Source organism: Eucyclogobius newberryi, unplaced genomic scaffold, assembly GCF_026437365.1.
Source record: "Eucyclogobius newberryi isolate DKJ021-1_F unplaced genomic scaffold, fEucNew1.0.hap1 SCAF_13, whole genome shotgun sequence".
Lineage (NCBI taxonomy): Eukaryota > Metazoa > Chordata > Actinopteri > Gobiiformes > Gobiidae > Eucyclogobius > Eucyclogobius newberryi.
This window is the reverse complement of record NW_027315757.1, coordinates 35,090,869-35,109,100: the sequence shown is the minus strand read 5'-3', so window position 1 is coordinate 35,109,100 and position 18,232 is coordinate 35,090,869. Positions and strand designations below refer to the sequence as shown.

Genomic DNA, 18,232 nt, shown 5'->3' with positions numbered 1-18,232 from the left:
TCTAACCCTGCAGTGGTGTAGGCTGTGTGTAGTCTAACCCTGCAGTGGTGTAGGCTGTGTGTAGTCTAACCCTGCAGTGGTGTAGGCTGTGTGTAGTCTAACCCTGCAGGAGTGTAGGCTGTGTGTAGTCTAACCCTGCAGTATTGTACACGCCTCAAATACAAATCTGTATTTATGATGGTAGTTTATATATGAGTATAATTTAAATATGTTAAACCATTTAACATATTTAAATTACATGATTAGTATTCATATTATGAAATGTGTTTGAACAGGTCGTCTCCTCAACAATTTAAATCATTTTGATACAGAATCTGAAATGTTATAATTTATGCAAAGAACAGATGCTTCAATCTGAACCAGACACACACACATACACACACACACACATATACACACACACACACATATATACACACATATACACACTCACATACATACACATATATACACACACACACACACATATACACACTCACATATATACACACATACACACACACACACACACACACACACACACACATACACACACACACACACACACACATACACATACACACACATACACACACACACACACACACACATACACACACACACACACACACACATACACATACACATACACACACACACACACACACACACATTTCTTCTGTAATTCTTTGGTCTCAGTAGAAGATGATATGACATTTGTTTTTGCAGGTAGACAGGACCGGTTATTTTGAGCACACATCCCCACAGGGGCCCGTGGGGCCCGTGGGGTCCGCGTGGGGCCCGCAGAACAGGGCAGATAGACCCACTATAGCAGCGAGACTGTCAACATGAATCATGAAATGAAAAGAGCTTGTGCAGGATTTGACCCAGAAAAGTGAGTCCTCCCTGAGCTGAGCCTGAGCTGAACAGCTGCAGGAGCACATCTCCCCAAACCTCGCGATACTTGGGAGCTCTCGTTCCATCCTGAGGAGACAGTCTCATCAGAGGCGGCTCAGCTGACGCGGCGCAGCTTCACAAGCGGAAGGTAAGTCCAATCTATGGCATTTATGATCTTTATGTCCATGTCTGTCAGGACCACGTGACACGTGAAGCCTGGACGTATAGAACGTGTCCTCGCGCTCTTTCTTTGGACCTCGGTAGTACTTGGATCCTCTTCTTCTGACACTACGGGCTGATAAAGAGCCGCGCGCGGTCTTATTGTTTTGCTCCCAACTTCGAGCGTTACGGTGACGTAAAGCGTCAGACACGCGCCGCTTCCTTGAATGGCACATGCAGACGTCCTCCCGGTGCAGAACAGCCCGTTCCCGGAGCCCGGAGCCCGGAGCCCGGAGCCCAGTCAAAGGCGACATTGTGTCCGCTCTGGCTCCGCTGCAGCGGCAGGACCGTGACGCGACAGCGCGTCCGGACCGCGCGTCTGCTCCGCTGTTCACGCACCTGGAACATCTACCACACACATCTACTACACACATCTACACACATCTACCACACACATCTACTACACACATCTACACACATCTACTACACACATCTACTACACACATCTACACACATCTACTACACACATCTACTACACACATCTACTACACACATCTACACACATCTACACACATCTACTACACACATCTACTACACACATCTACTACACACATCTACACACATCTACTACACACATCTACTACACACATCTACTACACACATCTACTACACACATCTACTACACACATCTACACACATCTACTACACACATCTACTACACACATCTACACACATCTACACACATCTACTACACACATCTACACACATCTACTACACACATCTACTACACACATCTACTACACACATCTACACACATCTACTACACACATCTACTACACACATCTACTACACACATCTACTACACACATCTACTACACACATCTACTACACACATCTACACACATCTACACACATCTACTACACACATCTACTACACACATCTACTACACACATCTACTACACACATCTACTACACACATCTACACACATCTACTACACACATCTACTACACACATCTACTACACACATCTACACACATCTACACACATCTACTACACACATCTACTACACACATCTACTACACACATCTACACACATCTACACACATCTACACACATCTACTACACACATCTACTACACACATCTACACACATCTACACACATCTACTACACACATCTACACACATCTACACACATCTACTACACACATCTACTACACACATCTACACACATCTACACACATCTACTACACACATCTACACACATCTACTACACACATCTACACACATCTACTACACACATCTACACACATCTACTACACACATCTACACACATCTACTACACACATCTACACACATCTACACACATCTACTACACACATCTACACACATCTACACACATCTACTACACACATCTACTACACACATCTACACACATCTACACACATCTACTACACACATCTACTACACACATCTACACACATCTACACACATCTACTACACACATCTACTACACACATCTACTACACACATCTACACACATCTACACACATCTACTACACACATCTACTACACACATCTACTACACACATCTACACACATCTACACACATCTACTACACACATCTACTACACACATCTACTACACACATCTACACACATCTACACACATCTACACACATCTACTACACACATCTACTACACACATCTACACACATCTACACACATCTACTACACACATCTACACACATCTACACACATCTACTACACACATCTACTACACACATCTACACACATCTACACACATCTACTACACACATCTACTACACACATCTACTACACACATCTACACACATCTACACACATCTACTACACACATCTACTACACACATCTACTACACACATCTACTACACACATCTACTACACACATCTACACACATCTACTACACACATCTACACACATCTACACACATCTACTACACACATCTACTACACACATCTACTACACACATCTACACACATCTACACACATCTACTACACACATCTACTACACACATCTACTACACACATCTACACACATCTACACACATCTACACACATCTACTACACACATCTACTACACACATCTACACACATCTACACACATCTACTACACACATCTACACACATCTACACACATCTACTACACACATCTACTACACACATCTACACACATCTACACACATCTACTACACACATCTACACACATCTACTACACACATCTACACACATCTACTACACACATCTACACACATCTACTACACACATCTACACACATCTACTACACACATCTACACACATCTACACACATCTACTACACACATCTACACACATCTACACACATCTACTACACACATCTACTACACACATCTACACACATCTACACACATCTACTACACACATCTACTACACACATCTACACACATCTACACACATCTACTACACACATCTACACACATCTACTACACACATCTACTACACACATCTACTACACACATCTACACACATCTACACACATCTACTACACACATCTACTACACACATCTACTACACACATCTACTACACACATCTACACACATCTACACACATCTACACACATCTACTACACACATCTACACACATCTACACACATCTACTACACACATCTACACACATCTACACACATCTACTACACACATCTACACACATCTACACACATCTACTACACACATCTACTACACACATCTACACACATCTACACACATCTACTACACACATCTACTACACACATCTACACACATCTACACACATCTACTACACACATCTACACACATCTACACACATCTACTACACACATCTACACACATCTACACACATCTACTACACACATCTACTACACACATCTACACACATCTACACACATCTACTACACACATCTACTACACACATCTACACACATCTACACACATCTACTACACACATCTACACACATCTACTACACACATCTACACACATCTACTACACACATCTACTACACACATCTACACACATCTACTACACACATCTACACACATCTACACACATCTACTACACACATCTACTACACACATCTACACACATCTACTACACACATCTACTACACACATCTACACACATCTACACACATCTACTACACACATCTACTACACACATCTACACACATCTACACACATCTACACACATCTACTACACACATCTACACACATCTACACACATCTACTACACACATCTACTACACACATCTACACACATCTACTACACACATCTACTACACACATCTACACACATCTACACACATCTACCACACACATCTACTACACACATCTACACACATCTACACACATCTACCACACACATCTACTACACACATCTACACACATCTACACACATCTACTACACACATCTACTACACACATCTACACACATCTACCACACACATCTACTACACACATCTACACACATCTACACACATCTACTACACACATCTACTACACACATCTACTACACACATCTACACACATCTACTACACACATCTACTACACACATCTACACACATCTACTACACACATCTACACACATCTACACACATCTACTACACACATCTACTACACACATCTACACACATCTACACACATCTACTACACACATCTACACACATCTACTACACACATCTACTACACACATCTACTACACACATCTACACACATCTACACACATCTACTACACACATCTACTACACACATCTACACACATCTACTACACACATCTACTACACACATCTACTACACACATCTACACACATCTACTACACACATCTACACACATCTACTACACACATCTACTACACACATCTACTACACACATCTACTACACATCTACTACACACATCTACTACACACATCTACTACACACATCTACTACACACATCCACACACATCTACTACACACATCTACTACACACATCTACTACACACATCTACTACACACATCTACTACACACATCTACTACACACATCCACACACATCTACACACATTTTCACACCAATTATCGCGGCCGGCCCTCCGCTACTTGCCTGGATTAGAATATGGCCATATTCTAGTTTGGGGGCACCAGCCTGCACATAGTTTGGGGGCACCAGCCTGCACAGAGTTTGGGGGCACCAGCCTGCACATAGTTTGGGGGCACCAGCCTGCACAGAGTTTGGGGGCACCAGCCTGCACATAGTTTGGGGGCACCAGCCTGCACAGAGTTTGGGGGCACCAGCCTGCACAGAGTTTGGGGGCACCAGCCTGCACAGAGTTTGGGGGCACCAGCCTGCACATAGTTTGGGGGCACCAGCCTGCACATAGTTTGGGGGCACCAGCCTGCACATAGTTTGGGGGCACCAGCCTGCACATAGTTTGGGGGCACCAGCCTGCACATAGTTTGGGGGCACCAGCCTGCACAGAGTTTGGGGGCACCAGCCTGCACATAGTTTGGGGGCACCAGCCTGCACATAGTTTGGGGGCACCAGCCTGCACATAGTTTGGGGGCACCAGCCTGCACATAGTTTGGGGGCACCAGCCTGCACAGAGTTTGGGGGCACCAGCCTGCACAGAGTTTGGGGGCACCAGCCTGCACAGAGTTTGGGGGCACCAGCCTGCACATAGTTTGGGGGCACCAGCCTGCACATAGTTTGGGGGCACCAACCTGCACAGAGTTTGGGGGCACCAGCCTGCACACAAACGCGACCCTGTCTATCACGGACATATCAAGCACAGCAGAGACTACATTAATGTAATTTTCCTCTCATGCTTTACAGTCCTTAACATCATGAGTGAACTTAAACTGAATCAAGAATATACCCGTGTGTACAGGGAAACATTTGCACATTCGTAGGTTAATGTGTAATATATGTAGCACCTTTAATGTCACAGGATTAAAGTGCATAATCGTGGGTTCATTCTCGGTTATTTTCTCCCAGCCAAAGTGGAAGCTGAGCTGAAGCTTCTGAGTGTCAGGAAGAGGAAAGTGTGTGAGCTCTTGCATGACACGCTCCATATTTAGAAATGACTGAAGCGGAAGAGTGAAATTCTGCAGAAAAAAGACAAAGGTTCCACTATGAAGCTGCTGGATGTGATTGAAATGCAGCCGCTGCAGCAGAAACACAGTGCGAGCCTGTTATGGACAGACGTGGACATTTCTGCAGTGACTGGAGACATTTGACAACGATGTGTCACGTGGACACTTCAAATGTTGCATCTGCTGCTGGAACTTTATTATTCCAGTTCCAAATAAAAGTGGCCGTGGCCTTTGACCTTATTGTTTGATGCCTGATGGTGGCTCTGCACATTCTGAGGTAGTGAAGACATTTATGGATCATTGTTATTCAATGTAACTGTGTAATATTTATGTAACAACACATGTAACAACACATGTAACAACTATAGAACTGCTTTACATTACACTGCAGATGTATATGTTTCATAATGTGAACTTTATGAACATAATCCTGAGTTTTATCTTAATACTTCTGATCACCACTGATTTATACCATTTAAAAAGTTTTTTAAGTACCTGTGTTATTAGGGGTACATGTAGTGTGAGACAAAGCTAAGGGGTACATGTAGTGTGAGACAAAGCTTAGGGGTACATGTAGTGTGAGACAAAGCTTAGGGGTACATGTAGTGTGAGACAAAGCTTAGGGGTACATGTAGTGTGAGACAAAGCTTAGGGGTACATGTAGTGTGAGACAAAGCTAAGGGGTACATGTAGTGTGAGACAAAGCTAAGGGGTACATGTAGTGTGAGACAAAGCTAAGGGGTACATGTAGTGTGAGACAAAGCTTAGGGGTACATGTAGTGTGAGACAAAGCTTAGGGGTACATGTAGTATGAGACAAAGCTAAGGGGTACATGTAGTGTGAGACAAAGCTAAGGGGTACATGTAGTGTGAGAGGTACATGTTGGGGGTACATGTTGGGGGTACATGTTGGGCTACATGTTGGGGGCACATGTTGGGGGTACATGTTGGGGTACATGTTGGGGGTACATGTAGTGTGAGGGGCACATGTTGGGGTACATGTTGGGGGTACATGTTGGGCTACATGTTGGGGGCACATGTTGGGGGTACATGTTGGGGTACATGTTGGGGCACATGTTGGGGGTACATGTTGGGGTACATGTAGTGTGAGAGGTACATGTTGGGGGTACATGTTGGGGGTACATGTAGTGTGAGGGGCACATGTTGGGGTACATGTTGGGGGTACATGTTGGGGTACATGTTAGGGTACATGTTGGGGTACATGTTGGGGTACATGTTGGGGCACATGTTGGGGTACATGTTAGGGTACATGTTGGGGTACATGTTGGGGTACATGTTGGGGCACATGTTGGGGTACATGTTGGGGTACATGTTGGGGGTACATGTTGGGGTACATATTGGGGGTACATGTTGGGGTACATGTAGTGTGAGAGGTACATGTTGGGGGTACATGTTGGGGTACATGTTGGGGGTACATGTAGTGTGAGGGGCACATGTTGGGGTACATGTTGGGGGTACATGTTGGGGTACATATTGGGGGTACATGTTGGGGTACATGTAGTGTGAGAGGTACATGTTGGGGGTACATGTTGGGGTACATGTTGGGGCACATGTTGGGGCACATGTTGGGGTACATGTTGGGGCACATGTTGGGGTACATGTTGGGGGTACATATTGGGGGTACATGTTGGGGTACATGTAGTGTGAGAGGTACATGTTGGGGGTACATGTTGGGGTACATGTTGGGGGTACATGTAGTGTGAGGGGCACATGTTGGGGGCACATGTTGGGGTACATGTTGGGGGTACATGTAGTGTGAGGGGTACATGTTGGGGTACATGTTGGGGTACATGTTGGGGTACATGTTGGGGCACATGTTGGGGTACATGTTAGGGTACATGTTGGGGCACATGTTGGGGTACATGTTGGGGGTACATGTTGGGGTACATGTTGGGGCACATGTTGGGGTACATGTTGGGGGTACATGTTGGGGTACATGTTGGGGGTACATGTTGGGGTACATGTAGTGTGAGGGGTACATGTTGGGGGTACATGTTGGGGTACATGTTGGGGCACATGTTGGGGCACATGTTGGGGTACATGTTGGGGCACATGTTGGGGTACATGTTGGGGGTACATGTTGGGGGTACATGTTGGGGTACATGTAGTGTGAGGGGTACATGTTGGGGGTACATGTTGGGGTACATGTTGGGGCACATGTTGGGGCACATGTTGGGGTACATGTTGGGGTACATGTTGGGGCACATGTTGGGGTACATGTTGGGGTACATGTTGGGGCACATGTTGGGGTACATGTTGGGGTACATGTTGGGGTACATGTTGGGGTACATGTTGGGGTACATGTTGGGGCACATGTTGGGGGTACATGTTGGGGTACATGTTGGGGTACATGTTGGGGTACATGTTGGGGCACATGTTGGGGCACATGTTGGGGTACATGTTGGGGGTACATGTTGGGGTACATGTTGGGGCACATGTTGGGGTACATGTTGGGGGTACATGATAAACATGTGTTGTACGCTGCAGTTCAGTAAAGTCTGTGTGTTGCAGGAGCTGCAGCAGCGAGCGCCGGATCGGTGGATGGCACTGCACCAACATCATGACGACCTGCTCCAGCCTCCACCCAGCATCCCTGTGTCGCCATGGTGACGGGCCATATCCAGCCCTTGACTCTGTTGTCATTGTGACTGTGTAGCACAAACAGCCTCTCACTCCATTGTTCACTTGAAGCCTCACCGGGCAACAAGCCCCAATCTGCTGCCATGGCTACGCAGTAGAGACGCCCCACCAAGACAATTGTGTTGCCATGGTGACCCTGTAGCTCGCACGTCTGTGAGTCGCCATGGGAACGTCCAAGATGCTGCGTGTGTTTGTTGTCTTGGGCTCGCTCTTCATGATCCTCTTCATCATCATCTACTGGGACGATGTGGGGGCCTCGTACCTGTATCTGCACACGCACGTGTCCCCGGGCCCCAAGACCCCGGCCCCGCCTCCGCAGCAGAAGCCCAGAACCTCTCAGATGCCCTCGTTTCTCTCGGACATTGATGCCTTTGTAAACCAGTTTTTGGAGCCAGGAAGTGATGAGCCGACTGACCCCGCCCCTGCTGACACGGGTAACCAATCGGAGAAAGCGGAGGAGCGTTACGTCCCGCGACAAGAATGGAAGGTCCACATGACCCCGATCGCACCTGAGCTCCGGGAGAGACAGGTACGTGACATGTGATCAGTTCTGCTTTTATTATATATATAATATATATATATATATACTATTTTTTATATATATATATATATACTATTATATATATATATATATATATATATATATATATAATAGTATATATATATATATATATATATATATATATATATATATATATATATATATATATATATATATATATATATATATATATATATACTATTATATATATATATATAATAGTATATATATAATATATAATATTATAGATTTGCACAGCCCTGACTGATATTCAGGTCTGACACATTTTCTCATTTCATGATTGAAGTTTGGAAAAGCAGATCACTGATCATTTGATTTATTTGCTGATATTATTAATGTTTTAATGAAGAGGACAAATCAGCTTTTTGGTCTGGTCTGACTAGTTCTAAGATGTGTTACGGCAGTTTCCTGTAAACAATGATCAAGTAAAGAGTAACCAGGCAATAACTTGAAGCAGAAACAGAGTCTCTCGGTCTCTCTCAAAAGGTGGAAGTTTATTCACGTGCACAGTGGATAAACACCCTCTCTCTCCTTAAGACAAGTTCGTTCTGTCCCTACCTAACTTTACAATTTACAAAGTACCCCTTTTATAAGTGGTAACAAACATGACATAATCACAACCCAAATCAGCTCAAAAAGAGATAGACCAGACTATCACGTCTGTGACGGTTCCAGCTATCTCTTCAGAGGTTTAATCAAAGACCATTTCCACACTGAATCAGGTCCTGACGCATTAATTGATGATTAAGAGGCGCCGGACAGTAGATATTCAGTATAATCAGGACCTCATATTCTTATCCCATCTGCACACAGGAGAACAACAAAGATATTAATTCCGTGACATGTCATGGCCTAAAACAACATTAGAATCACATGACATGACCCATTTTCTGCCATTACAGATGAATCTAAGAACAGAATGTAACTAAACTGAAGAAAAGAAAGGAATGCAGCGTGAATTATAAATATGAGCAGATAGGACACACCGCACTTTGAAGCTGCTTTGAATTATGATCTACTTTTCAGGATTAGGGAAATAAGTCCACCATAAATCCTCCCATCATGCCTTTTGTTCCACCTGACGTTCACAGGAGCAGAGGCGCCGGATGCTTCAGGAAATCTGCTCCAACGACAGCCTGACGTTTCCAGGCAAAAACCGCTCATTCGACGACATTCCAAACCAAGAACTCAATCACCTGATCGTGGACGACAGACACGGCATTATCTACTGCTACGTCCCCAAGGTACTCGCTCCCGCCGCTCGCCTTCATCACCCTCGTGACGGCGCTCTGACACTTCCACAGGGGCGCCTGCTGCAGCGTGAAGCCACAGGAATGACACGTTGTCTCTGTCGTCTCTGTCGTCTCTGTCTCTGTTGTCTCTGTCGTCTCTGTCGTCTCTGTGCCGGGTGCAGGTGGCGTGCAGCAACTGGAAGCGCATCATGATCGTGCTCAGCGAAGGTCTGCTCCACGACGGCGTCCCACAGAGAGACCCGCAGGCCGTCCCCGGGGACCTGGTCCACAACAGCAGCATGCACTTCACCTTCAACCGCTTCTGGAAACGATACGGCAAGTTCGCCAAGCACCTGATGAAGGTAAGAGAGCGTTTGAGAAGCGGTCGTCCTGTTTGTGACTGTAGTGTTTTGAAGCGGTTGTAGTGTACGACTGTAGTAGTATGTAGTAGTATGTAGTAGTATGTGTTCCTGCTGTACACATCACTACAGGCAGGATGTCGCGATGTTCTCTGAATCAAATCCACATCTACATTTTACTTGGCAGTATTTATGATTTAGGTTATAACAATTAAATACAATTACCTAAGTTTTGAAGCCTTTTTGAAAACAGAAACAGTAGTGAAAGGTGGAGCGGAGCTGATTTCCTGTCCTAAGTTTAGTGCCCAGTGGGTTTGTTGCTTGATTGCAGAAACCTTATTTTTTTCTAGACAATGTTTAACCTTTTATCTTGACTAAGTCTCATAACTGTGGATGCACATGATTATTGCTGAGATGGAGAGTTGTTCTAAACTGCACAGAACTGTCACTTACTGTAGTTTGTTTCCAAGTCGACAGCTATAAAAGTCCTTCCCTGTAATTACAAGCTTGGCACCAGTCGTCTGCTAAGGCTAATTTATGATATCAGTGTGCGATTATGGGAAAGGTGCTATGCAATGATTACCCTAAGTAGACTATAATTTGGATAAATTGCCCGTTTAATTCAATGCTTTTGTACCTTGCATTTATTTTTCTTCCCAGGTGAAGCTGAAGAAGTACACTAAGTTCCTCTTCGTGCGGGACCCTTTTGTGCGCCTGATCTCGGCTTATAGGAATAAATTTGAGCTGAGCAATGAGCAGTTTTACCAGCGTTTCGGACAAACCATTCTGCGGCGCTTTGCAAACCAGCCCACGCCCCCCGCGCACGCCAACGAGGCCTTCTCCCAGGGCATCCACCCCTCATTCGCCCAGTTTGTGCACTACCTGCTGGACCCTCAGACTGAGAAGGACATGCCCTTTAACGAGCACTGGAGGCAGGTGTACCGCCTGTGCCACCCGTGTCAGATCCAGTACGACTTCGTGGGCCACTTGGAGACGGCAGATGAAGACGCCGAGCATCTGCTGAGGCTCCTCAAAGTGGACAATGTGGTGGAGTTTCCCATCACTCCCAGAAATGTTACTAACAGCAGCTGGCAGACGGACTGGTTCCGCACGGTGCCTCTGGAGGCCCGGAAAAAACTCTACAAGTTGTATGAACCTGATTTCAGGCTTTTTGGCTACGACCAGCCAGACTCGATCCTCAATGAGTGATTCTGCTGCAAAGTTCTATTCTCTGCAACAGCCACACAACTTAAAGCCTAAGCTCCTGTAGTCAGTTCAAAACACTGTAGCTATATAAATATATATATATATATATATATATATATATATATATATATATATATATATATATATATATATATTATTTATATATATATATTATATATATATATTATATATTTATATATATATTATTTATATATATATATATATATATATATATATATTATTTATATATATATATATATATATATATATATATATATATTATTTATATATATATATATATGTATAATATATATATATATATATATATATTATTTATATATATATATATATAAACACACACTGGGCATAACAAAGACTCATTTCTAGAACAAGACTCCCAGTGGGTCAGACAGAGACTTCCACTCTTGGTGCTCAGCTAGAAACGGCATTTTCAGTTTATTACAAAGAATATTGTTTTTGGTTTTTGACGGTTACGAAATGTAAAAAAGGTCAATTCTGCCTTTTAGTCTTACATCATCTGCACAGTTATTCATTTAAAACCCTCACAGCCGTGAAGTAACAGCTGATTATGTGTAACTGAAGAGTGCAGGTGGCAAATGTCCTCATGTCCTAATGTCCTCATGTCCTAATGTCCTCATGCCCTAATGTCCTCATGTCCTAATGTCCTAATGCCCTAATGTCCTCATGTCCTAATGTCCTAATGCCCTAATGCCCTCATGTCCTCATGTCCTAATGTCCTCATGCCCTAATGTCCTAATGTCCTCATGCCCTAATGTCCTCATGTCCTAATGTCCTCATGTCCTAATGTCCTCATGCCCTAATGTCCTAATGTCCTAATGTCCTCATGTCCTAATGTCCTCATGTCCTCATGCCCTAATGTCCTCATGCCCTAATGCCCTAATGTCCTCATGTCCTCATGTCCTAATGTCCTCATGCCCTAATGTCCTAATGTCCTCATGCCCTAATGTCCTCATGTCCTAATGTCCTCATGTCCTCATGCCCTAATGTCCTCATGCCCTAATGTCCTAATGTCCTCATGCCCTAATGTCCTAATGTCCTCATGCCCTAATGTCCTCATGTCCTCATGCCCTAATGTTCTAATGTCCTCATGTCCTCATGCCCTAATGTCCTCATGCCCTAATGTCCTCATGTCCTCATGCCCTAATGTCCTAATGTCCTCATGCCCTAATGTCCTCATGCCCTAATGTCCTAATGTCCTCATGTCCTCATGTCCTCATGCCCTAAAGTGATGCAGTGGTGCAGTGATCGATGCAGTGGTGCAGTGATTACACTGAGCACAAAGGGTCACTGGTATTTTTGATTTGTTTTATATATAGAAACATATCCATATGACAGAACTTGTTTTATGACAGAACTGATGTGATGTATTGAACCCGATACATGTGCATGAGGTGAAAATATGAATAGTATAGATTTTGCTTATTGAAACATTTCAGAGCATGATATGAATGCCATATTGTAGCGTCACCGTGAGCAGCTCCGGCCTCTGCAGCTCCGGCCTCTGCAGCTCCGGCCTCTGCAGCTCCGGCCTCTGCAGCTCCGGCCTCTCTGCAGCTCCGGCCTCTCTGCAGCTCCGGCCTCTGCAGCTCCGGCCTCTGCAGCTCCGGCCTCTCTGCAGCTCCGGCCTCTGCAGCTCCGGCCTCTGCAGCTCCGGCCTCTGCAGCTCCGGCCTCTGCAGCTCCGGCCTCTGCAGCTCCGGCCTCTGCAGCTCCGGCCTCTCTGCAGCTCCGGCCTCTCTGCAGCTCCGGCCTCTCTGCAGCTCCGGCCTCTGCAGCTCCGGCCTCTGCAGCTCCGGCCTCTGCAGCTCCGGCCTCTCTGCAGCTCCGGCCTCTCTGCAGCTCCGGCCTCTGCAGCTCCGGCCTCTGCAGCTCCGGCCTCTGCAGCTCCGGCCTCTGCAGCTCCGGCCTCTGCAGCTCCGGCCTCTGCAGCTCCGGCCTCTCTGCAGCTCCGGCCTCTCTGCAGCTCCGGCCTCTCTGCAGCTCCGGCCTCTGCAGCTCCGGCCTCTCTGCAGCTCCGGCCTCTGCAGCTCCGGCCTCTGCAGCTCCGGCCTCTCTGCAGCTCCGGCCTCTCTGCAGCTCCGGCCTCTCTGCAGCTCCGGCCTCTCTGCAGCTCCGGCCTCTGCAGCTCCGGCCTCTCTGCAGCTCCGGCCTCTCTGCAGCTCCGGCCTCTCTGCAGCTCCGGCCTCTCTGCAGCTCCGGCCTCTGCAGCTCCGGCCTCTGCAGCTCCGGCCTCTGCAGCTCCGGCCTCTGCAGCTCCGGCCTCTGCAGCTCCGGCCTCTGCAGCTCCGGCCTCTGCAGCTCCGGCCTCTGCAGCTCCGGCCTCTCTGCAGCTCCGGCCTCTCTGCAGCTCCGGCCTCTGCAGCTCCGGCCTCTCTGCAGCTCCGGCCTCTGCAGCTCCGGCCTCTCTGCAGCTCCGGCCTCTGCAGCTCCGGCCTCTCTGCAGCTCCGGCCTCTCTGCAGCTCCGGCCTCTCTGCAGCTCCGGCCTCTCTGCAGCTCCGGCCTCTGCAGCTCCGGCCTCTCTGCAGCTCCGGCCTCTCTGCAGCTCCGGCCTCTCTGCAGCTCCGGCCTCTCTGCAGCTCCGGCCTCTCTGCAGCTCCGGCCTCTGCAGCTCCGGCCTCTGCAGCTCCGGCCTCTGCAGCTCCGGCCTCTGCAGCTCCGGCCTCTCTGCAGCTCCGGCCTCTGCAGCTCCGGCCTCTGCAGCTCCGGCCTCTCTGCAGCTCCGGCCTCTCTGCAGCTCCGGCCTCTCTGCAGCTCCGGCCTCTCTGCAGCTCCGGCCTCTGCAGCTCCGGCCTCTCTGCAGCTCCGGCCTCTCTGCAGCTCCGGCCTCTCTGCAGCTCCGGCCTCTGCAGCTCCGGCCTCTGCAGCTCCGGCCTCTGCAGCTCCGGCCTCTGCAGCTCCGGCCTCTGCAGCTCCAGCGTTTGCAGCTGAAATTTGTCTGAACTTGTTTTCTTGGCGTTCTCACATCTTTACTTTAGTTTCATCTCAGCAGGAAAACCACAGAAAACACGACTTATTTAAGGAACATGTTCCTGTTTTTTCACAGAACACATTTCTTAACACTTAAGATTCCGCTGGAAACTGCAACAGTTTTTCTTTTTCATCAAATCTTGTTTTATTGAAACAAAGTGTTAGAGCGTGTGCGATGCTACTGCTGTGATGTCATTACTATCGATTAGACTGAAGCTTGCACTAATATATATCAGAGTAAACTTATGGTTAATGTTGATAAATGACTGGACTCTGTTTAAAGTCTCATATCACACACTTCTGAAGGGGGACGTGCGGTCAGACAGTGGTCAGACTGTGGTCAGACAGTGGTCAGACTGTGGTCAGACAGTGGTCAGACAGTGGTCAGAGAAGGAAGTGCCTTTGGATGCAAACGTTTACACAGGAAAAAGTATTTTTCTAGTACGATTTCATTTTTACTCAGTGACGTCTTTATCGACCACAAGATATTTTGTGGTTATTATGTAAAAAAAGAAAGAAAAAAGAGCGAAGAACATTTGCTTTAGTTTTGTAGTGTTTCTTGTACTGTACCTGATGTCAGAGCCTGTGCCACATCCTCCCGTTGCCGCGGTGACACTGTCGTCTCTTTGCCTTTTGTTAGTTTTGTGTTAATTGTGATAAACCGGTTTAAATATATTGATCCAAAAGCAGCATCTCCCACAGAACCTTTGTTTTCTGTTCCTGACTTGAATCATCACATTTCTGCCTGATTCTGACTGAACCTGGCGGCTTCACAATCATTTTGCAAAACATTATTTATTGCAAGAAAAGAAAAAGCTCAACGTTGCTGTTGACAAAGGGAAAACGTGTCGACTTGTGAAGCGCACGATTCAATGTTTGTGACTGAAGTGATTGTCATATTTGAACAAAACATTCTTTACGTTTTGAACTTATTGAACTATTTTTTTCATCTGGCAAATTTGTATTTTGTGGTTTTGCATAAAGGAAAAATAAAGGTGCAGGCATGTTGGAAGAAAGTCTGCTGCATGTCTGTTCTCCTCTCAGACACATTAGGACACATTAGGACACATTAGGACACATTAGGACACATTAGGACACATTAGGACACATTAGGACACATTAATACATTAGCATTATTATTATTACATGTTTGTGGACAGATTTTGATTCAAAACTATTGGCTGTAAATGTATTGAACACGTGTGGAATCAGCCGCTGTGATTGACTGAATCTTCTGTAACATGTATTTCTCTGTAGATGAATGAGTTTGGCAAATGCTAAAACAAATTAATATGTGACACATTTTATTGAGAAAAATAAAAACACCCACACACACAAATGCTGCCATCAACTTACATGAAATGGCATGGTATATTTCCAGAGGTTAGCACACAAACATGACTGAAGTGTTGTACAAACGGCAGAAGAAAGTGGGGAAAACAGAGGAAAGAAAAGAATAAAGTCTAAGAAGTATTTGTAGAACATGGTGTAAGTAACGAGTCCCGTCCGGCTCAGAGGGAAGCGTCTGACGGAGAGTTACTACTTCAAAGATAAAACATTGACCTCTTTCTGACCCCATTATTTATCATTACAAGTTGCCATAGATACAGTGGCCTATAAATAGTTGCTTAGTCGACAAACTTCTTATGATTTTCATGTTTTCTCTCTCATAGTTTGGGTTAAATGTCTGGTACACATACAGTACACATACAGTACACATACAGTACACATACAGTACACATACAGTACACATACAGTACAAGTACAGTACACATACAGTACACATACAGTACACATACAGTACACATACAGTACATGTACAGTACACATACAGTACACATACAGTACACGTACAGTACACATACAGTACACATACAGTACACATACAGTACATGTACAGTACACATACAGTACACATACAGTACACGTACAGTACACATACAGTACATGTACAGTACACATACAGTACACATACAGTACACATACAGTACACGTACAGTACACATACAGTACATGTACAGTACACATACAGTACACATACAGTACATGTACAGTACACATACAGTACATGTACAGTACACATACAGTACACATACAGTACACGTACAGTACACATACAGTACACGTACAGTACATGTACAGTACACATACAGTACACATACAGTACACATACAGTACATGTACAGTACATGTACAGTACACATACAGTACATGTACAGTACACATACAGTACACATACAGTACACGTACAGTACATGTACAGTACACATACAGTACACGTACAGTACATGTACAGTACACATACAGTACACATACAGTACACATACAGTACATGTACAGTACATGTACAGTACACATACAGTACATGTACAGTACATGTACAGTACACATACAGTACACATACAGTACACATACAGTACACATACAGTACATGTACAGTACACATACAGTGCACATACAGTACATGTACAGTACACATACAGTACACATACAGTACACATACAGTACATGTACAGTACATGTACAGTACACATACAGTACACATACAGTACACATACAGTACATGTACAGTACATGTACAGTACACATACAGTACACATACAGTACATGTACAGTACATGTACAGTACACATACAGTACACATACAGTACATGTACAGTACACATACAGTACACGTACAGTACACATACAGTACACGTACAGTACATGTACAGTACATGTACAGTACACATACAGTACATGTACAGTACACGTACAGTACACATACAGTACACATACAGTACGTGTACAGTACACATACAGTACACGTACAGTACACGTACAGTACATGTACAGTACACTTACAGTACATGTACAGTACACATACAGTACATGTACAGTACACGTACAGTACATGTACAGTACACATACAGTACACATACAGTACACAAACAGTACATGTACACTACACGTACAGTACATGTACAGTACACGTACAGTACATGTACAGTACATATACAGTACACGTACAGTACACGTACAGTACACATACAGTACACGTACAGTAC

At 45.2% G+C, this 18,232-nt stretch overlaps 1 protein-coding gene across 1 annotated transcript; it reads left to right on the top strand.

The window, feature by feature from the left end:
• The first annotated feature begins 970 nt into the window (after window positions 1-970).
• Window positions 971-12,185, top strand: chst12a (carbohydrate (chondroitin 4) sulfotransferase 12a). Its single transcript, XM_072443768.1, has 5 exons — window positions 971-1,024; window positions 8,689-9,346; window positions 10,471-10,623; window positions 10,794-10,973; window positions 11,631-12,185. Exons 2-5 carry the CDS (start codon window positions 8,981-8,983, stop codon window positions 12,177-12,179), a joined length of 1,248 nt encoding a protein of 415 aa, XP_072299869.1. The 5' UTR covers window positions 971-1,024; window positions 8,689-8,980; the 3' UTR covers window positions 12,180-12,185.
• The last annotated feature ends 6,047 nt before the right edge of the window (window positions 12,186-18,232 follow it).